At 43.8% G+C, this 24,471-nt stretch overlaps 1 protein-coding gene across 5 annotated transcripts in view; it reads right to left on the reverse strand.

Moving 5' to 3' along the window:
• The window catches only part of LOC144497430 (BTB/POZ domain-containing protein 19-like), a 183,111-nt gene that overhangs the window by 91,483 nt on the left and 67,157 nt on the right, over positions 1 to 24,471 (reverse strand). For all 5 annotated transcript variants that reach the window (XM_078218699.1, XM_078218696.1, XM_078218698.1 and 2 more), the window contains exon 4: positions 19,279 to 19,338. In XM_078218699.1, the coding sequence (XP_078074825.1) occupies positions 19,279 to 19,338 (60 nt within the window). The remainder of the gene's footprint in view (positions 1 to 19,278; positions 19,339 to 24,471) is intronic.

Below are 24,471 nucleotides of genomic sequence, written 5' to 3' on the forward strand. Positions count from 1 at the left end.
TTCTCTCTCCACAGATGATGCCAGACCTGCTGAGATGTTCCAGCAATTTCTGTTTATGTTACTTCATTACTATTTGTGGAACCTTGATCTTGCACAAATTAGTTGCTGTCTTTTCCTGCATTGCAACGGTGACTATGGTCAACTAAATTATTTTTGAACTGTAAAGTGCTCTGACACATCCAATGGTTGTGCAAGGTGCTATACAAATGCAAGTCTTTCTTTTTTCTTTCTGCCTCAATCTTTATGCCGCAGCAGTTTCTATCCCCCAGCGAATCAAGGCAAGAATAGACAGCAACGATGCCACAAGTCAATCACCCAAAATATTCAAAGTAATATGACCCTGGAAAATCCCCCCAAACAGCAATGGTCGCTCAGGCAGACAGTACTCCTATACTACTGTACCAGAGAGTAAAATTTAGACCCACGTGTCAAACGATGACACTTCCTGAGCATGATTATTGCCAGTTGTTATTTTGCTGTTGATTTTGTAATCACATTATCGTCACCGTAAAACAAGGCTCACACATACAAAAATAATCTTTGCATCAGCAACCCACTTTAACCGCATTTATTTTCCATCTACTGTCTGTGGCTGGGATCGTATTTACGTAGTTCCCTTCACTTGTCTTCACGCCTTCATTTATGGGGTACACAATACCATTCTCCTACCAGGAGAAGAAAGCTAGCAAGAATTAATATTCATTTTGATTTATTTCTTTCAGTTTGCTTCTATTGACATTTTTTCAAACAGTAAGCACTGACGCCAAGAGGTGGCTGAGAAGAAGTAATTAACCTTGACAGTGAAAAGGATATGTATGAATGTGCACGCACAGCTAAGATGACACAACCCCTGAAGCACTTGGTCTAATGCTTGATGTTAAATTAGAAGCCTGTCACTGACACAGTCAGACTCTTTTTCCAGTCACTTGCACAAAGCTATTATCAACAGTCACAAATTAAACATTAGGTCAAGAGTTTCCGTTGTGGGTGCAATCGTCAATCCAGGTGCAAGTTGTGCCACAATTGTCCCTGTTCTGAGAAGAGATTTTCCCTGGTTTCCCCTCATACTTATTTGCACATCACCAGATGTAAAATCTGTTGTGAACCAGTGCAAGCGGACAGCATTTTAAAACTTAATTATTTTTAAAATAAATGAATGGTAACTTGGACAATTTGCTTAATATAATTGAATATGGTTTTAATCATAAAAAATAAGCATTGTAAATCCAACGCCAATTCTCCACCTCTTATGTTTAAGTTTATTTATTAGTATCACAAGTAGGCTTACATTAACACTGCAATTAAGTTACTATGAAAATCCCCGAGTCGCCACCTGCATGCTGATGGAGAAGTTAGCATGGCCAATGCACCTAACCAGCACGTCTTTCAGACTGTGGGAGGAAACCGGAGCACCCGGAGGAAACCCCTCGCAGAGGGCGAACGTGCAGACTCCGCACAGACAGTGACCCAAACCAGGAATCGAACCCAGGTCCCTGGCGCTGTGAGGCAGCAGTGCTAACCACTGTGCCATATGTAATCGGATCTTAAATTACCGAAAATAACGTTTTAAAAATATGCAGAAGCAATTGCTAGTTATATTTGGGTTAGGGTAGCCATTCGTCCAGTTTTATATCTGTTTTCAGCTGACCTTTCTACTTTCCTGTCCTGGGCATGTTATGTCCAGTATTTTTAATTTCAGGTTCACTAAAAATACAAATAGTCGCTGCCCTGAACAGAATCATGCCTGTGCATCACACTACGCCCATAGATAAACTGATCACAAATTAAGAGTGCCCACAAATCCATATTAAACAGAACAGTACAATTCAGGGACGGCATGGTGGCACAGTGGTTAGCACTGCTCCCTCAGTTCCAGCCTCGGGTCACTGTCTGTGTGGAGTTTGCACGTTCTCCTCGTGCTTGTGTGATTTCCTCCGGATGCTCAAGTTTCCTCCCACAGTCCATAGATGTGTAGGTTAGGTAAATTGGCCATGCTAAATTGCCCCTTAGTGTCAGGGAGATTAGCAGGTTAAATATGTGGGGTTATAGGAATAGGGCCTGGGTGGGATTGTTGTCTGTGCAGGCTCAATGGGCTGAATGGCTTCTGTCTGTACTGTAATGATTCCAGGATTCTATGAAAGTATTGTTCAGTCCCCCTGTCCCTTGAGATGATTTCCGGAAGTCCTGTCCCCCCACAAGGCAACATTGATAGAGAGTTGATTCCTGCGATTATGGCTCCTAGTGCTACCTGGATCCGTGAATGATCAAATCAAACAACTGGATCACTCAGCTTCCCCACTAAACAAATGCATTCCTTTCTTCCCCAAATTTAAAGAAAAATGATCTTTTGTACGAGATATTGCAACTAACTAATTTAATCGCCTTGAAGCACGCTCCAGTAACCCATGGGATATTTTAAGAAGCGTGACGGTACTAATAAAGTCCCCTGTTTCAGGTTTGCAGCATTTGACCATGCAATACCTCCCTTGGGTCGTCCAGTTCCCTCGAGCCCTCATTAAACAAGATAAATGTAGAAAATCACCGACTAATCTATACCCCAACATTCAACCTTCGGAAACTTTAAAGTGACCATTTATTTCTGATTAATAGTGGTTGGAATTTTTTTAAGGTTAAACTTGGCTTGCATCTATCGTGTGACCTATCTCCTTAAACCCCCACTTACAATTCGTCTCGAGTACATATGAATATATGAATTAGGAACAGGATCTGGTCACTCGGCCCCTTCAACCCTGCTCTGCCATTTAGTAAGATCATGGTTGATTTGACTGTGGCCTCAACTCCACATTCCTACCTACCTCCAAATACGTTTTGACTCCCTTGTTAATCAAGAATTTATCTGCCTTAACCTTAAAAATATTCAATGACCTTGCCTCCACCACTCTCTCTGGGCAAGAGGGCTCCAAAGACTCATGACTCTCAGAGAAAACATTTCATAGAATCAGAGAATCCTACAGTGCAGAAGGAGGCCATTCAGCCCATCGAGTCTGTACCGACCACAGTCCCACCCAGACTCTATCCCCATAACCCCATGCATTTACCCTAGCTAGTCCCCCGAACACTAAAGGGCAATTTAACATGGCCAATCCACCTAAGCCACGCACCTTTGGACTGTGAAAGGAAACCGGAACACCCAGAGGAAACCCACGCAGACACGGGGAGAATGTGCAAACTCCACCTAGACAGTGACACAAGCCGGGAATCGAACCTGAGTTCCTGGTGCGGTGAGGCAGCAGTGCTAACCACTGTGGCACCGTGCTGCCCCAATTCTCCTCATCTCTGCCTTAAATGGGTGACCCCTTATTTTTAAACAGTGTCCCTAGTTCCAGTCTCTCCCACAAGGGGAAACATCCTTTCAGTATCTACCCTCACGATCTTGCATGTTTCAAAAAGACCACCTCTCATTCTTCTAAGTATTCTGGTACACTGGAATTCCATTAGCAGAGACCCTAACTGGAGAACAGCATCGATTTCTTATTAAGTTTTTCAAAATGTCAATTTTAAAATCTTTACACCCAAAAGAACCGGCATAATTTTTAGAGCCCCCTGGAAGTTCTAAAAATGAGGAGAATTAGCAGAAATTCCCAATGGAAATTAGTTAATCCTGGAGTCATGGCCAGTTTTGCAGGCAGTTGTTTTCCAGTGTGAAAGTCTTTAGACTAGTTCAAAAGATCAAAAAAATTCAATTGGTAATGTAACTAGTTTGCCCTTAAAATTCCATGATCTTTGGTACCAGTTACAATGATTTCAGGCAAATTAGGCCAAAAAAACTAGCTCAACTAAGGGAAATCCATCTGTTAATATTCTTCCTGGGCACTTTCCCTCTTGCTCTTTTTTAGATTTTCCAAAACAATACACAAGAGCAAGCTGAGAGAGCAACAAGTGGCTTACTCCCAAGCCTCAGCCAATGACAATACTAAACTGCACACAGGAAAATGAAGAATACAACCCATGGATTAATCTCCCTCCCTCAGAGCTTATGTTCTTGGCCACAACAAAAACAGAAAGTGCAGGAGAATCTCAGCAGGTCTGACAGCATCAGTGGAGAGAGAATAGAGCTAACATTACATCAGAGTGACAAAGCATCATCCTGACTCGATCCATTGGCTCTATTCTCACTCCACAGTCACTATCAGAGCTGCTGAGATTTTCCAGCATTTTCTGTCTTTGTTTCAGATTCCAGCATCTGTAGTATTTTGCTGTTATGTTATTCGCCACTTCCTCACAGCAGCGCAGCCAAGATTGGAATATCCAAATCCATTTTGTTGTTAGAAAGGTGACTCATGATGACACTTTTAAAAACCTTCTCTAGCTATACCACCTATAGCCCAGTAAGAAGTCAAATGTTAGAATCACTCAATGTGAAAACCTATCGATACCAAATTCCATAGTACCTATATAAATGATGTACTCAAGATATGCAAAGGGCAGCAATTGCACAAACTGAACCTATTAATATTCACCTCAATGGTAATTTTGTACGTTTAACAGATTGGTTCTCTGAAGTGTTATGGTTACCTTTCTTGAACGGGAACAAATGTTGGAGGAAAGGGATGGGCGGCAAGGTGGCACAGTGTTCAGCACTGCTGCCTCACAGCGCCAGGGACCCGGGTTCAATTCCCGGCTTGTGTCATTATCTATGCAGAGCACATTCTCCCCATGTCTGCGAGGGTTTCCTCTGGTTGTCTCTCTGTCCGAAAGGCATGCTTGTTAGGTGCATTGGGCATGCTAAATTCTCTCTCAGTGTACCCGAACAGGCGCCAGAGTGTGGCGACTAGGAGATTTTCACAGTAACTTCATTGCAGTGTTAATGTCGGCCTACTTGTGACACTAATAAATAAAATTTAAACAGACACATTTTCAATGTATGGTAATCTTTCCATACAATTTTTAACAAGTATAGAAGTTGCTTATTTTTCCCTAGTATACTAAAAGAAATAGCAAGTGGTCAATGGTGAATAATCTTTTTGAAAATTTTAAACCCACCACCCATCTGTTTCCCCATTCCCCCTGGAAAGATTAAAATACCCCCGACTTCAACCAGCAAATAGTTCTTTTTTAAATTGTGGCACATGTGAACTCGTTCACCTTTTCTTTCTATGTGATTTTGTCTAAGTGCCTTTATTGTTTTATATCATTTCCATTTCCATTCTTTGTTTTGACGATACATCACATCCCAAGTGTGAAGGCACACAGGATAATTTGCACCCAAATGTCAACCTGTAATAAGCGCATAATGCCAACACCACTCTATAATTAGTGACTAAGCTTGGCTACAAGAAGAAAACAAAGAGGTTGGGAACCTTCAGCAAGTCTGACAGCATCTGTGGAGAGAGAAACTGGGTTAACACTTAAGGTTATGACCAATCTGCAGATTGCTACTGGATTTAGAATCATAGAATCCCTACGGTGCAGAAGGAGGCCATTTGGCCCATCAAACCTGCACTGATAACAATTCCACCAAAGCCCTATCCCCATATCCCCACGTATTTACCCTGATAATCCCCTGACACTAAGGGGCAATTTATCATGGCCAATCAACCTAACCTGCACATCTTTGGAGTGTGGAAGGAAACCCACACTGACACAGGGAAAACGTGCAAACTCCACACAGACAGACACCCAAACCAGGAAGCGAATACTTTGGTTCCTATGATGAATGAAGGGGGATCTTATAGAAAACTATAAAATTCAAAAGGACTAGACAGGGTAGATGCAGTAAGGATGTTAGGTGGAGAAGTCCTGAACCAGGGGTCATAGTCTAAGGATAAGGGGTAAACATTTTAGGACTGAGATGAGGAGAAATTTCTTTACCCAGAGAGTGGTAAGAACATAAGAACATAAGAAATAGGAGCAGGAGTAGGCCATCTAGCCCCTCGAGCCTGCCCCGCCATTCAATAAGATCATGGCTGATCTGACGTGGATCAGTACCACTTACCCGCCTGATCCCCATAACCCTTAATTCCCTTACCGATCAGGAATCCATCCATCCACGCTTTAAACATATTCAGCGAGGTAGCCTCCACCACCTCAGTGGGCAGAGAATTCCAGAGATTCACCACCCTCTGGGAGAAGAAGTTCCTCCTCAACTCTGTCTTAAACCGACCCCCCTTTATTTTGAGGCTGTGTCCTCTAGTTTTAACTTCCTTACTAAGTGGAAAGTGGTAAGCGTGTGGAATTCGCTGAACAGAAAGCAGCTGAGGCCAAAACATTGTATGTTTTCAAGAAGGAGTTAGATATAGCTCTTCGAGTGACAGGGACCAAAGGATATGGGTTGGAAGGTGCGATCCAGGTTATTGAGTTGGATGATCAGCCGTGATCATGCTGAATGAGGAAGCAGGCTCGAAGGGCCAAATGGCCTACTCCTGCTCCTAGTTTCTATCTCAACATAACAAAATACACAATTACAGAACCACTCTGGATTACTCCATTCACAACTTGGCTGATGATGGAACAGCATATTCCAACCTTCAACTGGGACCTGGACAACATCCACACTTGAGATGACAAATGGCAGGTTAACACCATGTAAGTGCTAAGCAATAACCAACTCACAACAAGAAAAAGCCAAAAGGTCTCACCCTGACCTTGAGCACCAACACAATTATTGAGCCCACATCACTACATTGCGAACCAATACTGACCAAAAACTTAATGAAAACAGCCATATTAACAATTCGGTTACATAAACATGGCACAGCTGGGTACTCTGTAAGAGGATTGCTTATCTCCTGACTCCTCAAAGCCTCTCCAACGTTTATAAGGCTCGTCAAGATGTCATCAGCACACTGTTGTGCATGGGAGCTTGCTGTGCGCAAATTGGCTACTTTTTTTCCTACACCACAACAATGACTATACTTCAAAGATATTACATTGGCTGTAAAGCACTTTAAAACGTCCGGTGATCATAAAAGAAACTTTGGGGGAGCAGTGACGGAGTGGTATTGTCACTGGACTAGTAAAGCCCTGGGCACTTGGGTTCAAGTCCCAACATGATGAAATTTGAATCCAATTAAAAACTGGAATTAAAAGTCTAATGATGACCTTTGAGCCTGCTTCCTCATTCAGCATGATCACGGCTGATCATCCATTGACCGTTGTCAATTGTTGTAAAATTGTAATTGTTGTAAAAACCCATCTGGTTCACTAATGTCCTACATGTGACGCCAGATCCACAGCAATGTGGTTGACTCTCAACTGCCCCCTGAAATGTCCTAACAAGCCACTCAGTTTCAAGGACAACTAGGGATGGGCAATAAATGCTAACCAGCCAGCGACGCCCACGTCTTCTTCTAATATGCGTGAATACTCACCGCACCTGCATGGATCTAACTGCAATAATGCTTAAGAATATCAACACCAAATACAAATAAAAACAGTCAACTGAGCCTTCAGACTCACTATCCACCTCTGCATTGCTATACCCTGTATCAATAGGATTTGTACAACTTGTTAGACTTACATTAATCGTATCTCCCAGCTCTGCAATCTCTGCCAAAGAGGTCAAGAACAAGCACAATCATTAGAACAATGCCACCTTGAAGTTCCCTTTCACATCATTCACTAGCCTTCCTTCATCATTGGTGTGTCAAAATCCTGGAATTTCTACATAACACGGTCGCTGAACCACGATCACAAGGTCTGCAGTGATTCCAGAACTTACAGTTAATTAGGAATCCATCCCGTTCAGACCTTCTCACCATCAAATATGTTAAAGTAGCAGACTCAAATCAACATACTTATTATTTTAAACTAAATCAGTTCAGCGCAATTAAGGTGTAACCTCGATCAGTTACTATTCAATCATACCTCGATTAAAATACTGAAATTCACCTTTAATGCTTACATTTTTAATATGAAGGGCGCAGGGAAGATCTCTGGCATGTAGTCATGATGAAAACTTCATTTTAATTAATTGCCATCCATAATAAGCCAGTTAAGTAAATACTGGATTCCGTACTGACATGTTTTTATTCGGCTTATAACTCATGACTGTTTTCTTTCTATATCATCTGAGCGCATTACCAGTAGCTTTTATAAGGGGAGACCTTAATGAAATCTCACTTCCTGGGATTACCCAAATAAATCTCTCTTTTGATTTGATTTTTTTGATTTGATTTGAATTATTATTGTCACACGTATTAGTATACAATGAAAAGTATTGTTTCTTGCGCACTATACAGACAAAGCATACCGTTCCTAGGGAAGGAAAGGTGAGAGTGCGGAATGTAGTGTTACAGTCATAGCTAGGGTGCAGAGAAAGATCAACTTAACATAAGATAGTCCATTCAAAAGTCTGATGGCAGCAGGGAAGAAGCTGTTCTTGAGTCGGTTGGTGTGTGTCCTCAGACTTTTGTATCTTTAGCCCGACAGAAGAAGGTGGAAGAGAGTATGTCCGGGGTGCGTGGGGTCCTTAATTATGCTCTCATTCCAAATGCCACAGGAGTGTCCCAACTCGTATCTCTTATTTCTTTCCGCTTAGCCTTACAAAGCCTTATTATTAACAAGATGAAGCTGAAACCAGGATAGAGTTTTTCTTTCTTGAGTGAGAGTTTATTGACTTTGCTCAGTCTCACTGCTCTCCTCCCTCACACCCAGTGCCCAGCTATCCCCAATTCATATGCTCAAAGACAATTAAAATCCATCACCTGTTTCCCTTAACCCTAATAATGTAATTGACATTAACAAACATTAACAATGTAACTGACAAGACATTAACACATGCCCCAGTACTCAAGCTCTTCCCATCCCAATTTTAGCAATAACAATATGCTTCTGGGTGAGACAGCAGTTGTACGTTAAAACAAGATTGTAAGCCTTGCTATCAGCAGAGCTTCACTGGTCTCCAATTGCAGGAGTATAAGCAAGTGCAGCAGGAGGGCATAGGTAGAGAGTCAGAGAGATATACAGCATGGAAACAGGCCTTTCGGCCCAACTCGTCCATGCCGACCAGGTTTCCTAAACTTGAACTAGTCCCATTTCCCTGCGCTTGGCCCATATCCCTCTAAACCTTTGCCACCCATGTACCTGTCCAAATGTCCTTTGCTGTCGGGTGAAGTAGGAAGTCTGTGCGATCCTCTCAGTTTTTTTACCAAAGCCAACTGTTCAAAATGCCACCAGGAAAAATAGGACCACGTAATCCAGGCAACCAACTTGGTTGGCGAATAAGAAACCCCTTTTTGTGAGTAGGTATAAGAAATGAAGTGCGTGTGAATTCCCATCACACATTCAGGTAAGGCATTTGATTACCTAGCCACAAAGGAAGATTCAAATTATATGAGAGCTCCCGGTGTTATTGATATTCCTCAACTGCCTGCGCATTGTCACCCTCTTATAGGAGAAATGCGTTTTGCCTGCAGTGAATGACAGGCACGGCAAAAGTCGCAAGGATCGTCAAATTGGAGATTTGGGTGGAAAAGGTGAACAGGGTGAGGGAGACATTCTATCCACCAGGCAAGCTGTAAGAGTGGGCAGAGATAGCAGTCTGCCGGAGTGCCAGATGCATCAGCACCAAGACCTGACTATAATGTGGTAAAAAACGTAATGAACCGACATTAGTTTAAAAGGCAGGTTAATAGGGTGGTGAAAAAGGCACATATGGCACACTCGCCTCTATCAATCGGGGTTTAGATTACAAAAACAGAGAGGTCATGATGGAGTTAAATAGAACTTTGGTGAGGCCACAGCTGGAGTACTGTGTGCAGTTCTGGTCGCCACATTATAGGAAGGACGTGAATGCACTAGAAGGGGTGCAGAGGAGATTCACCAGGATGCTGCCTGGGATGGAACATTTAAGTTATAAAGAGAGGAGCAGAGAAGACAATCAGGGGCAACCTGATTGAGGTGTTCAAGATTATGAGGGGCATGGACAGGGTGGATAGGGAGCAGCTGTTCCTCTTAGTTGAAGGGTCAGTTACAAGGGGACACAAGTTGAAAGTGAGGAGTAAGAGGGGGATTTGAAGAAAAACCTTTTTACCCAGAGGGTGGTGACGGTCTGGAATGCGCTGCCTCGGAGGGTGGTGGAGGCAGGTTGCCTCACATCCTTTAAAAAGTACCTAGATGAGTACTGGGCATGCCATAACATTCAGGGCTATGGGCCAAGTGCTGGCAAGTGGGATTATGTGGGCAGATCAGAGCCTTTCATGCATCGGTGCAGACTCGATGGGCTGAAGGGCCTCTTCTGCACTGTAGCATTGTCTGATTCTGTAAAACATTATTCACATTACTGGTTATTGTTTAGCTTCACATGACCTGCTGCTGCAGTTTTTATATCCTTCCGCATCTGATTACTAGCACTCTCCTCCACTCACTGCAGCACATTTCAACTTCTGCTCCTATTGCTGCTCTCTTCGCTATTATTTGCTTCACTTCCTCACACCTCTGCCATCTTGCCCACACTACCAATATTATTCCACCGTGACATTTTTGTCTTCAAAACTTCTCCCACACTGACATACTTTCTTCTTTTGTTTTGCAATGTGGCACACAAGAACAAGTTTCACGTCAATTTATTAGTCACAAGTCGGCTTACATTAACACTGCAATCAAATTACTGTGAAAATCCCCTAGTCGCCACACTCCAGCGCCTGTTCAATAAAACTGAGAGGGAATTTAGCATGGCCAATGCACCTAACCAGCACGTCTTTCAGACTGTGGGAGGCAACTGGAGCACCCGGAGGAAACCCATGCAGACATTGGGAGAACTTGCAGACTCCGCACAGACAGTGACCCAAGCCGGGAATCGAACCCGAGTCCCCTGGCGCTGTGAGGCAGCAGTGCTGACCGTTGTGCCACCGTGCCGCCCTCAGGAAACGGGCCAAAGGACCATAATTTATCCGTAAGCCGAGCCCATGTGAAGAAATGTGATGTTATCCAATTCGGACAAAGAAACAGAATGACGGAGTATCATTTAAATGGTGATAGATTGGGAAATGTTGACATATAGAATCTTGGTGAGAACATACATATTGTGTGCAGTTTGGTCTCCTTATCGAAAAAAGGACGTACTTGCCATCAAGGGTGTGCACAGAAGGTTCACTAGACTGATTCCTGGGAGAGCAGGATTGTTATTTGGGAGAAATGAGATGGACTAGGCCTGTATTCATTGTATTTTACAAGACTGAGAGAGGATCTAATTGGAACGTATAAAATTCTGACAAGGCTGAAGAGACTGTTTCCTCTGGCTGGGGATGGTGGGGGTGGATCTAGAATAAGGAGTCACAGTCTCAAGATACGGGGTAGGCCATTTAGAACTGAAATAAAGAGAAATCACCTAGAGGGTGGTGAACCTGTGGAATTCTCTACCACAGAAGGCTGTGAAGGCCAAGTCACTGAATTTATCTAAGAAGGAAATGGATAGAGTTCTGGACTCTAAAAGTGTCGAGGAGTATGGGGAGAGCATGGAGTATGGCATTGAGATCAAGGATTAACATGATCATACTGAAGCAGACTCAAAAGGGCTGAATGGCCTTATCCAGACCCTATTTTCTATGTTTCTGTTTCTACTTGAAGAATAGGTGATGGACAAGTAGGTGGAGCGGACAGGCCTCAACAGCATGGCTGCTGTCAAGGTTCTGAGAAATATTACAAGATTTTAAACCGCCTTTCCTTCCCTTCTCACTTAAATGTCATCCTTACACATTATGCATGACAAATTGCTGCTGCTTTCAGAAGCCAGCCATCTGTTTCTGCTATCTCATGCCACTAAATACCAACTCTTTACCTTCTCTTTCTATTTCAACTCCAGAAGCTCCGATCAGCCTCACGTGAAAGAAGGCAAAGAGGGCAGCAGTGCATGGAAGCAGCCATTGCCTCACCTTCCATCTTGCAGATAGCAGCTCAGAGACTGCTGCAGCACCTAATTTGGGAGTTTGGCTATTTGTTACTGCTCGTAGAGATCCACTCAGCAGGACTGTGCTGGATCCATAGCAGTGAGATAGAATGGCGCAGGAGGAACTCGACTGAGGAGATCTTGCATTCTGGCCCTGATGACAAAGTCAAAGGTCTGTCATACATATAACTAATGCCAATCCACAAGGACCATCGACTGCCAGTGAGCTTGTGCACAATATCAGATCCAACTTGTGTTTTATTTTCATTCATTCGTGGTTCATGGGCGTCACTGGCTGGCCAGCATTTATTGCCAATCCGTTGTTGCCCAAGGGCAGTTGAGAGTCAACCACATTGCTGTAGCTCTAGAGTCATATGATTTCCACTCCATCTGACGAAGGAGCAGCGCTCCGAAAGCTAGTGGCGTCTGCTACCAAATAAACCTGTTGGACTTTAACCTGGTGTTGTTAGACTCCTTACTGTGTCATATGTAGGCCAGACCGGGTAAGGACGGCAGATTTCCTTCCCATTAGTGAACCAGATGGGTTTTTCTGACAATCGACAATGGTTTCATGGTCATCAGTAGATACTTAATTCCAGATTTTTTTTATTATTGAATTAAAATTCCACCATCTGCCGTGGTGGAATTCGAATGTCAGATTCAACTTGTGTGCTACCTTTGTACATGTCATCAAGAACATGCAGTCAACGATGGAGCAATGGTCAGTTCTGTGAGCGCTGCTGGAGAACCAGAAGAATGGAGCCTCGAGTGACAGCCATGACAGATTAGATGGAAGTGCAGACAGCTGCCACCTTGGCCCTGTGAACCAGCATCTCGTCTGGCTTTCAAAGAATGCAAATTCTTGCCTGTTATTAATTAAAATAATGATCCCTCGGTGATTTGATGCCTGACAGCTCTGGCAGCTGGTTAGAGCACTGTGCCTTGTCCTCTTCTTTATCATCCGGCTCTACTTCTTCCTGATGAAGCAGGTCCACATCAACTCTCCTTTGTTTGGCAGGATTGTGAAGCATGCAGCAAACGGCAAACATCTCACCATTCACTTTGAGCTGTACTGAAGAGTTTGCTCAGCAACTGTCCAGGCAGTGGTATTGTTATTTCAGGGGACAAATAGTTTACTCAATTACCACAGAATCCAGAAGGAGGCCATTTGGCCCATCAAATCTACACCGCTTCTGCGAAAGAACGTCTCACCCAGACCCACCCTCAGCTGATCCAAAATGTTAACTCTGTTTCTCGCTCCACAGATGCTGCCTAGCCTGCTGAATATTACCAGCATTTTCTGTTTTTATTTCACTTTCAGTTGGTTTAACTCCAGTTTTAAGATCATGAAACTTGTTCTGGAATCTCCCACCAGAGAAAATAGCTTCTCTGTATTTACCCTACTGAATCCCTTTGTCGTTTTAAACGCCTCAATTAGATAACTCATCAACCTCATAAACCCACGGGTGGCACAGTGGTTAGCACTGCTGCCTCACAGCGCCAAGGACCCGGGCTCGATTCCCGGCCTCGGGTCATTGTCGGTGTGGAGTTTGCATGGAGGATATGTCAGGAGATACTGGATAGGTGCAGGAAATATAGGGTTGTTGTAGTGGGAGACTTCAATTTCCCTGGTATAGACTGGAAATCGCTGAGGTCAGGGACTCTGGATGGGGAGGAATTTGTAAAATGTGTACATGAGGGTTCGTTGGAACAATATGTAGACAGCCCAACTAGAGAGGGGGCTGTACTGGACCTGGTACTGGGGAATGAGCCCGGTCAGGTCTTCAAAGTTTTGGTTGGGGAACATGTGGCAAATAGTGACCACAATTCTGTTAGCTTTAGGATAGTGATGGAAAAGGATGAGTGGTGTCCCAAGGGTAAGGTGTTGGATTGGGGGAAGGCTAACTTTATTGGGATCAGGCAGAAATTGGCAGCTCTTGATTGGGAGAGGCTGTTTGAGGGTAAATCCACATCTAGTATGTGGCAGTCTTTTAAGGAACGGTTGTTAGGGCTACAGGACAAGCATGTGCCTGTAAAAAAGAAGGATAGGAAGGGTAGGATTAGAGAACCGTGGATAACCAGGGAAATTGAGGGACTGGTCAAAAAGAAAAGAGAGGCGTATGTTAGGTCCAAGCAGCTAAAAACGGAGGGAGCTCTGGAGGAGTACAATGAAAGTAGGAAAGTACTCAAACGGGGAATTAGAAGAGCAAAAAGGGGTCACGAAATGTTCTTGGCAGACAGGATTAAGGAGAATCCCAAGGCATTTTATTCATACGTTAGGAACAAAAGGGTTGTTAGGGAAAAAATCGGACCTCTCAGGGACAAAAGTGGGGACTTATGCTTGGAGCCCAAAGAAGTAGGGGAGATCCTAAATGAATACTTTGCGTCGGTATTCACAAAGGAGAGGGATGTGTTGACTGGGAGTGTCTCGGAGGGGAGTGTTGAACCGTTGGAGAAAATCTCCATTACAAAGGAGGAAGTGTTAGGTTTGTTAGAGAATATAAAGACTGACAAATCCCCAGGGCCTGATGGAATCTATCCAAGGCTGCTCAGGGAGACGAGAGGTGAAATCGTTGGGCCTCTGACGCAAATCTTTGTCTCGTCACTGGACACAGGTGAGGTCCCAGAGGATTGGAGGATAGCCAATGTGGTCCCGTTATTTAAGAAGGGTAGGAAGGATAACCCGGGTAATTATAGGCCGGTGAGCTTGACGTCCGTGGTGGGGAAGTTGTTGGAGAAGATTCTTAGAGATAGGATGTATGCGCATTTAGAAAGGCATAAACTCATTAACGATAGTCAGCATGGTTTTGTGAGAGGGAGGTCATGCCTCACTAACCTGGTGGTGTTTTTTGAAGAAGTGACCAAAATGGTTGACGAAGGAAGGGCCGTGGATGTTGTCTATATGGACTTTAGTAAAGCGTTTGACAAAGTCCCTCATGGTAGGCTAGTGAAAAAGGTTGGATCTCATGGGATAAAGGGGGAGGTGGCTAGATGGGAGGAGAACTGGCTTGGTCATAGAAGACAGAGGGTGGTAGTGGAAGGGACTTTTTCCGGCTGGAGGCCTGTGACTAGTGGTGTACCGCAGGGCTCTGTATTGGGACCTCTGCTGTTTGTGATTTATATAAATGATCTGGAAGAAGGAGTAACTGGGGTGATCAGTAAGTTTGCGGACGACACAAAACTGGCAGGACATGCAGATAGTGAGGAACACTGTCAGAGGCTACAGAAGGATATAGATAGGCTGGAAATTTGGGCAAGGATATGGCAGATGGAGTTCAATCCTGATAAATGCGAAGTGATGCATTTTGGTGGGAATAATGTAGGGAGGAGCTACACGATAAATGGAAGAACCATAAAGGGTGTAGAGACGCAGAGGGACCTGGGTGTGCAAGTCCACAGATCTTTGAAGGTGACGTCACAGGTGGAGAAGGTGGTGAAGAAGGCATATGGCATGCTTGCCTTTATAGGACGGGGCATAGAGTATAAAAGTTGGGGTCTGATGTTGCAGATGTATAGAACGTTGGTTCGGCCGCATTTGGAATACTGCGTCCAGTTCTGGTCGCCACACTACCAGAAGGACGTGGAGGCTTTGGAGAGAGTACAGAGGAGGTTTACCAGGATGTTGCCTGGTATGGAGGGGCTTGGTTATGAGGAGAGATTGGGGAAACTGGGGTTGTTCTCCTTGGAAAGACGGAGGATGAGGGGAGACTTAATAGAGGTGTATAAAATTATGAAAGGCATAGATAGGGTGAATGGTGGGAAGCTTTTCCCCGGGTCGGTGGTGACGTTCACGAGGGGTCATAGGTTCAAGGTGAAGGGGGGGAGGTTTAACACAGATATCAGAAGGACATATTTTACACAGAGGGTCGTGGGGGCCTGGAATGTGTTGCCGGGCAAGGTGGTGGAGGCGGACACACTGGGAACGTTTAAGACTTATCTAGACAGCTATATGAACGGAGTGGGAATGGAGGGATACAAAAGAGTGGTCTAGTTTGGACCAGGGAGCGGCGCGGGCTAATTGTTCTTTGTTTCTCGTTTCAAGGCTTCATTCTATGATCATCTTGCTGGTGCCAGTACAGAGCGAGACTGCGGATAGTTGGGAACCTGTCTCGGGGGCAGGGAATTCATATGGTGTTCGTGGAAGTGGAAATGACTAGGGTTGGGAAGCATTTTCCGATCAGGGCCAGTGTGATCTCCTGGACTCGTTTCGATCGCCTCAGGGGGTCGGAGAGGAATTTCCCAGATTTTCTTTCCCCATATTGGCCCTGGGGTTTTCACTCTGGGTTTTCGCCTCTCCCTGGAGATCACATGGTCTGGAATGGGGGGGTGGGGGTGAGTTAATAGGTTGTGATGAACAAAGCATCGTAGCTGTGAGGGACAGCTCGGTGGATAGGATATTAGTATGTAGATAGGCTGGAAAATTGGGCGGGGATCCTGGATTCAGGATTCAATCCTGGACCGGGGAGCGGCGCGGGCTTGGAGGGCCGAAGGGCCTGTTCCTGTGCTGTATTGTTCTTTGTTCTTTGCACATTCTCCCCATGTCTACGTGGGTTTCCTTCAGGTGCTCTGGTTTCCTCCCACAGTCCAAAGATCACAGTCCACAGTCCAAAGTGATCTAATTGAGGTGAAACTAGAACTAGGGGGCATAGCCTCAAAATAAGGGGAAGCAGATTTAGGACTGAGTTGAGGAGGAACTTCTTCACACAAAGGGTTGTGAATCTGTCGAATTCCCTGCCCAGTGAAGCAGTTGAGGCTACCTCACTGAATGTTTTTAAGGCAAGGATAGATAAATTTTTGAACAGTAAAGGAATTAAGGGTTATGGTGAGCGGGCGGGTAAGTGGAGCTGAGTCCACAAAAAGGTCAGCCATGATCTTATTGAATGGCCTACTTATGTTCTTATGTGCAGGTTAGGTTGACTGGCCATGTTAAATTGACCCTTGGTGTCAGGGGGACTAGCAGGGTAAATACTTGGGGTTATGGGGATAAGGCTTGGGTGAGATTGCTGTCTGTGCTGGCTCAATGGGCCAAATGGCCTTCTTCTGCACTGTAGGGATTTTATGAGATTCTACGAACAGAAACTAAGATTATGTGACCTGCCCTTGTAATTTAACCTATTACCTTTTTTGATTACGTTTTGTACCTACTCACCAGCTTTTAGAGTTCAATGCACAATGACACCTAAATCCCATTGCCCAACACTGCTCCAAGTCGCTCACCATCGGGAAAATATTCTGATCTGTTTTTCACATCTCGATACAACTGTAAATACATCTGTCACTGAAATCTGTCTTTCTAGAATTTAATATCTCTTATTCCAAAGTGTGGTACTGAAGCAGAAGAATATACTTCACACACAGGGTGGTGCGTATATGAAATGAGCTGCTAGAGGAGGTGGTAGAGGTGGGTACCTTACAACATTTAAAAGACATTTGGACAGGTACTTGGATAGGAAAGCTTTAGAGGGCTATGGGCCAAACGCATGCAAATGGGACGAGTTCAGTTTGGGAAACCTATTCAGCATGTATGAGTTGGGCCGAAGGGCCTGTGTCCATGCTGAATATCTCTATGATTCTATGGGTGGGAGTTTCCAGCCACGCTCGCCCCAAAACCAGAAAGTCTCTCCCAAGGTCAACGGACCTTTGCATGGTCCACACCCTCCCTCCATCACCACTTCTCCCCCCCCACCCACCCCCTGCTACGATACCCATGGCGGGTGGGAAAATTCTGAACTATGACTCTACTTAAGCCTTTACTGCAACTGTTAATTCCTCAAAACATGGAACCCCACCAGGGCAGTTTATGTAAGAATGACATACATCTCGCCAAACAACGAAAGAAACACTATACAAAGGAAAAAGTGCTTCCTGTTTGTGGTTGAAGCTGACTATTTTTAGGTCTAGTATTAGAGAAATATTTCTTGAGCCCTCCCCTTCAACTTCGTCTTACTGGGGAACCGTTCCAACGATGCCGTCAGCTTTTTGATGCCTCAGCCAAGGAGAATATTTCAGAACATATGAAAAGGAGTACTCAAGCCCGTCCAAACATTTTAATAAATACATTTAACTATTTGGCAATTCCATGGGAAAGTAGGTAATACCAACTGGTAACTCGCAATGTATAAACTTCAGTTTCAACCAGCTGTAACTATTCTATTTCTATACTATTTAGCAAATCAAAACAATGTCTGAAGACATAAATTGATGTGTTTCTTTTAAGAAAAATATTTGAAACTGCAAGAAAACCACAGGAGGAATGGCAGCAAACATTTGGACCTGGTCACAAAATGCCAAAAATCAAAAAGAAATTAATACTTTTTAAAAAATGGAAAGCTTTATAAAAAAGATTTAAAAAAACAAATCCGACTGAATGCCCAGTGGAGACTGGCAAGAATTCTGGCCCAGTTAAAGTCTGGGGCCTCATTTCTTATACTGGAACGACAGAAAATCAACCAACTCCTACACTGAGCCAGCAAAGATCTGGGAGCACCTCGGATGGGCCAGTAGTGGCCCAGAGATTTTTTTGGGGTCCCAGAAGAACATTCCTGACTTTGTAGACACAAGCCACAATAGTAGCTATTTCCTGGGCTATTGTGTGAGTGGCTTCCCGTGGTTAAACTGAGAAGGCACAGTTAAAGTAGAATTGGCCCAACGGGGAGGCAATGGCCTAGAGACTATTAATCCAGAAACCCAGCTAATGTTCTGGGGACCCAGGTTCAAATCCCACCACGGCAGATGGTGGAACTTGAATTCAATAAAAAATATCTGGAATTACAAATCTACAGATCACCCATCGAGTTCATTAATGTCCTTTGAGGAAGAAAATCTGCCATCCATATCTGGTCTGGCCTACATGTGACTCCAGAGTTGGTTGACTCTCAATGGAATTTGAGGCAGCACAGTGGTTAGCACTGCTGCCTTACAGCGCTAGGGACCTGGGTTTCAATTGACTGTCTGTGTGGAGTTTGCACATTCTCCCCATGTCTGTGTGGGTTCACTGAAAAAAATAGTTGGTATTAAGAATGCACTGATGGCTATGAAACCATTGTCGATTGTTGGTAAACCCCATCTGATTCACTAATGTCCTTTAGGGAAGGAAACCTGCCGCCCTTATCTGTCTGGCCTACGTGTGACTCCAGAGCCACAGCAATGTGGCCCACTCTCAACTACTCTCTGAACAAGGGCAACTAGGGATGGGTAATAAATGTTGGCCAGCCAGCGACACCCATGTCCCACAATTGAATAAAAATAAATAAAAACATTAAAATGTATTCCAATCTCTAAACATTGCATTACCCATGATAACAGCTGAGTTGCAACCTTCTACAGTTACAGTCAGGCACTGGGTTAATAAAAATACAAGTTTACTTCCAGTCACCAATGACCAACAAAGGAAATATATATCAATGTAAGTAGGACTGCTCAGGACTTACCTGCAATGCTTCACAGGCAGATTCGACTGTCAGAGTACTGTTGATATAGTCCACACACAGCTGAAAAACAGACCCATCACTGGTTAGACAAAATATACTGCAAATTAGGCAACCATATAAAGTAAGACTTTAGTAAAAGATAAGTTAAGAACAGTAAACTTTTGGTAAAGCAATTTCTTCATGGGTGGGCGGGTATTAGTCCAGGTGCTATATTGCCCGGTCTATAAACTCTGTTGCAGGACAGCCATCTTAACCTACTTAGGCACATCTGTACTGAAAAGAATGTTATAACTGCTTCACTACAACCTTTTCCAATTCATCCTCACTTCTGTTTTCACTGCATTATTCTTCCAAATTTGGGTGCTTTGAGCAACAAAGGCCCCAAGAATTATAGTATGCAACGCCTGTCCTTTTACCTCCTTCCTTGACACCATCCAAAGCCCTCAAACACTCCTTCCAGGCGGAAACAGCAAGTTACTTGTACTCCTTTCAATTTAGTGTACTGTATTCACTGTTCATGATGTGCTCTCCTCTACACTGTGGAGACCAAACATAGGCAGGGAGACTGCTTTACAGAAAACCTCCGTTCAGTCCACAGTATCACCCTAAGCTTCCTGTCACTTGTCACTTTAATTCTCCAACTCAATCTCACTCTGACACTTCTGTCCATGGCCAGCTCCAATGTCCCAATGAAATTCAATGCAAGCTCAAGAAACAGTACCTAATCTTTTGTCATAAGCACACATATAGCCTTCAAGACAAAAAGATCATAACCTTACTTTCATCTTGTTCATTGTATTTCTTTGTTTTTTTAACTGGCTTATTTGTTTCTGTATCCCTACATGTTGCATTTTGATGGCTGCTATGTGGCCATTCACAACATTTATAACCCTAACCTTTGTCCTTTTACTGTGTCCAAACCTTTTGGCTTTTGCATCATGAAATCTTGTATTCGTTAATCTCTCCTATGCTCCACTTTATCACAGATCTTCTCTTTTGTTCTTCCTGAACTCAATCCCCAACTCTTCCACTGGCCCAAAAACTCTTACATTTCTATCTATCTTCACTTTAGATGAAATATCATCCACCTGAAACATTAATTCTGTTTTTCTTCACAGATGCTGTCTGACCAGCTAAGTATTTCCAACAATTCTTTTATATTTACATCTCATTTTCACAGGCACCTTGGGGAGCGACATGTACCCAGCAGAGCATGTCATAGTGTTTGACCCTGAATGAGCTGGGCAATCATTGGCCTATCCAAATCATTCTCTACTATTAGAAAAGATCCGGCATCAATTAAATAAAGTCTCCAACTGCGACTTTCAAACATTTAACAACATTGTACAACTGAAGCAAAACATCATCAAAGTCAGAGTGGGATGAGAGAGGAGACCTCTACATAAAAAAAAATAACAGTGGTAAGGGAGGCAGTAGCATAGTGGTATTGTCACTGGATTAGTAATCCAGGGACCCAGGGTAAAACTCTGGGGATCAAGGTTCGAATCCCACCATGGCAGACGGCGAGATTCGAATTCAATAAAAATCTGGAATTAAAAGTCTAATCATGACCACAAAATCATTGTCGATTGTCATTTTTTAAAAACTCCATCCGGTTTACTAATGTCCTTCAGGGAAGAAAATCGGCCGTCCTTACCTGGTCTGGCCTACACGTGACTCCAAACCCACAGCAGTGTGGTTGACTCTTAAACGCTCTTAGGGATGGACAACCACATCCCATGAGCAAATTTTTAAAAAATGCTTAACTGATAATATACCATTCATAAATACCCAAAAACAAAAGTATAAGCTGGAACTTTCTAGCCGTTCATGCCAGCAGGATCTTCCGGTCCTGTAGGTTTCACAGCAGCGAGGGGTGCATTTAATGGGTAATCATATTGACAATGACAGGACCAGAAGATCCCACCGCTGACTAATCATAGATTCCCTACAGAGCAGAAGGAGGCCATTTGGCCCATCGAGTCTGCACCGACAACAATCCCACCCAGGCCCCATCCTTGTAACTCCACATATTTACCTGCTAATCCCTCCAATCTACATATCCAGGGGCAATTTAGCATGACCAATCAACCTAACCTGCACATCTTTGGACTGTGGGAGAAAACCGGAGCACACAGAGAAAATCCTCGTAGACAGGGGGAGAATGTGCAAACTCCACACAGACAGTGACCGAGGGCGGAATCGAACCCAGGTCCCTGGAACTGTGAGGCAGCGGTGCTAACCACTGTGCCCCCGTGCCCCCCAAATAATGGTGGGCTGCCACAAACAGCGGGTTGGCAGGCAATCCCACCAACAGTTCTTTTTAAATGTTAGCTTGTACTGCTTACATGAACAGATTGCTATGTTCAGAACTTCTGCAAATGAGGAAAAAAATAAAGGAAAGGCAGAAAGAGGCATTAATGCAGCTCTGTTACATTTTGGGTCTTTTCTGCCCTTCTGGTCTGATTACTCTCACAGGTAAGGTTTTAAGATCCTCATGGCTTCAAAGAAGCTTCTTCACTCGTCCAAATTTTTATGGAAGTTCTAGTAACCTTTCCAACATAACAAAGAGAAACCCTTACTTTAAAATTCCCACGGCTAACTGGATCTAAATTAAGTTCAGCACATTTCCTTTACCATTCAAAGAGTTCTCGAGCATCACATCAGTCCTCATTTCAACTTTTTATCCATCAAGTGAATTTACTGAACAACACATTAAACAGTAAATAATATATATCATGTGTATTTTAAATACACAAAGATAGCTCAAGAGAGCATCAGGGACAAGGGCATGCAAGGCAATAATACTGACAGCTTAGTCAATTTGAGGATGATGTCAACTCAGGGTTGCAAGTTTCTGCCAAAGGTCTTCACGTGACTGAACTGGTCAGATCTCAGATCTTTGATCATATGGGATAGGATGTCCCATGAGGTAGTGCTAAGATTTGCTTTCCTTTCTTTCTATTCCGGCTGCCTCTCTGCCTCATCATTGAGAAGTCGTGACTCAAAGCATGATGCAGCTTTATGGACAAGTTATCACCATTCTGAACAACTGTTAACAACTCCTCTCAGTCAGAGTCATAGAGTCATAGAGGTTTACAGCATGGAAACAGGCCCTTCGGCCCAACTTGTCCATGCGCCTTTTTTTTTAAAAAACCCCTAAACTAATCCCAATTGCCCGCATTTGGCCCATATCCCTCTATACCCATGTAACTATCTAAATGCTTTTTAAAAGATAAAATTGTACCCGCCTCTACTACTACCTCTGGCAGTTTGTTCCAGACACTCACCACTCTCTGTGTGAAAAAATTGCCCCTCTGGACACTTTTGTATCTCTCCCCTCTCACCTTAAACCTATGCCCTCTAGTTTTAGACTCCCCTACCTTTGGGAAAAGATATTGATTATCTACCTTGTCTATGCCCCTCATTATTTTATAGACCTCTATAAGGTCACCCCTCAGCCTCCTACGCTCCAGAGAAAAAGTCCCAGTCTATTCAGCCTCTCCTTATAACTCAATCCATCAAGTCCCGGTAGCATCCTAGTAAATCTTTTCTGCACTCTTTCTAGTTTAATAATATCCTTTCTGTAATAGGGTGACCAGAATTGCTCACAGTATTCCAAGTGTGGCCTTACCAATGTCTTGTACAACTTCAACAAGACGTCCCAACTCCTGTATTCAATGTTCTGACCGATGAAACCAAGCATGCCGAATGCCTTCTTCACCACTCTGTCCACCTGTGGCTCCACTTTCAAGGAGCTATGAACATGTACCCCTAGATCTCTTTGTTCTGTAACTCTCCCCAACGCCCTACCATTAACTGAGTAATTCCTGCCCTGGTTCAATCTACAAAAATGCATCACCTCACATTTGTCTAAATTAAACTCCATCTGCCATTCGTCAGCCCACTGGCCCAATTGATCAAGATCCCGTTGCAATTGGAGATAACTTTCTTCACTGTCCACTATGCCACCAATCTTGGTGTCATCTGCAAACTTACTAACGATGCCTCCTATATTCTCATCCAAATCATTAAATGACAAATAACAGTGGGCCTAGCACTGAACCCTGAGGCACACCACTGGTCACAGGCCTCCAGTTTGAAAAAACAACTCTCTACAACCACCCTCTGCCTTCTGTCAAGAGTCTATGACTCTATGACTCTAACTCTTCTCAGTCACGAATATCAATACTGCCATGTGTCAAAGAGAGCTCCAGAGTGCCTTTGAAGCGTTTTGTCTGGAATGCTCTTCTCCTGGCAGGGGAGAGGCTTGGCAAGCATCCAGGCACAGTGTCCAGTCTATCAAGGTTGATTTTGCAGGAGTTTTGCCTTTAATACTTGTGGAACTGGCTTCAAGAAAGATACTAGCATTTGTTTGATGATCCTCCCTTTGAATCTGGTGGATGCAGCTAAGGCATTGCTGATGGAATTTTTCTAACACTCTGACATGCTACTGGTGCACAGTTCAGGTCTCACCACTGTACAAGAGTGTGATGACGACACCCTGTACAATAGGACTTTTGTTGACTTGTGGTGGCATTTGTTCTCTTACGTTTGCTACTGTAGTTTGTAGAAGGCTGAGCTGGAGTGGCTGATCCAGTGTTAGATCTCCTCTTCAATGGTGGCCTTTTGAGAAAGGAGGCTGCCAAAATATGGGAGGCGGAATATTCGGCTGACCAGGTTTAATGAGTTTTGTTTTGGCAGCATTCAAAGACAGGCCAAGTTTCTTGCTGACAGAGTTGAAGAAATTGTGAATTGCATGCAAATCTTGTGCAGAGTGGGCAACGACACTACAGTCATCCACCAACTGTAGATCAAGTATGTCTTTGATGGTCAGTTTAGTTTTGGGATGGAGTCCATTGAGATTAATGAGTTTTCCATCTATGCAGTATGCATAAACCAAAGGGAAGTTGAACGTTGATGAGGTGAATAGACACCGTCAGGTAGATTGTAAACAGCATGAGGACTATTACACAGCCTTGTTGACAGCGGCCCAAATTTTGTAGGTGTCTGTTTCAGATCTGTCACATAGTTGCTGTCATATTTTCTATTCTTTCTTGGGTGTTGGCATCACCAGCATTTGTTGTCCATTCCTAATTGCCTTTGCTAGGCCATTTAGAGTCAACCAAATTGCTGTCGGTCTGGGGTCATGTGTAGGTCCGATTTCTTCCTTAAAGGACATTAGTGAACAGA

This window comes from Mustelus asterias, chromosome 8 (genome assembly GCF_964213995.1).
Source record: "Mustelus asterias chromosome 8, sMusAst1.hap1.1, whole genome shotgun sequence".
NCBI lineage: Eukaryota > Metazoa > Chordata > Chondrichthyes > Carcharhiniformes > Triakidae > Mustelus > Mustelus asterias.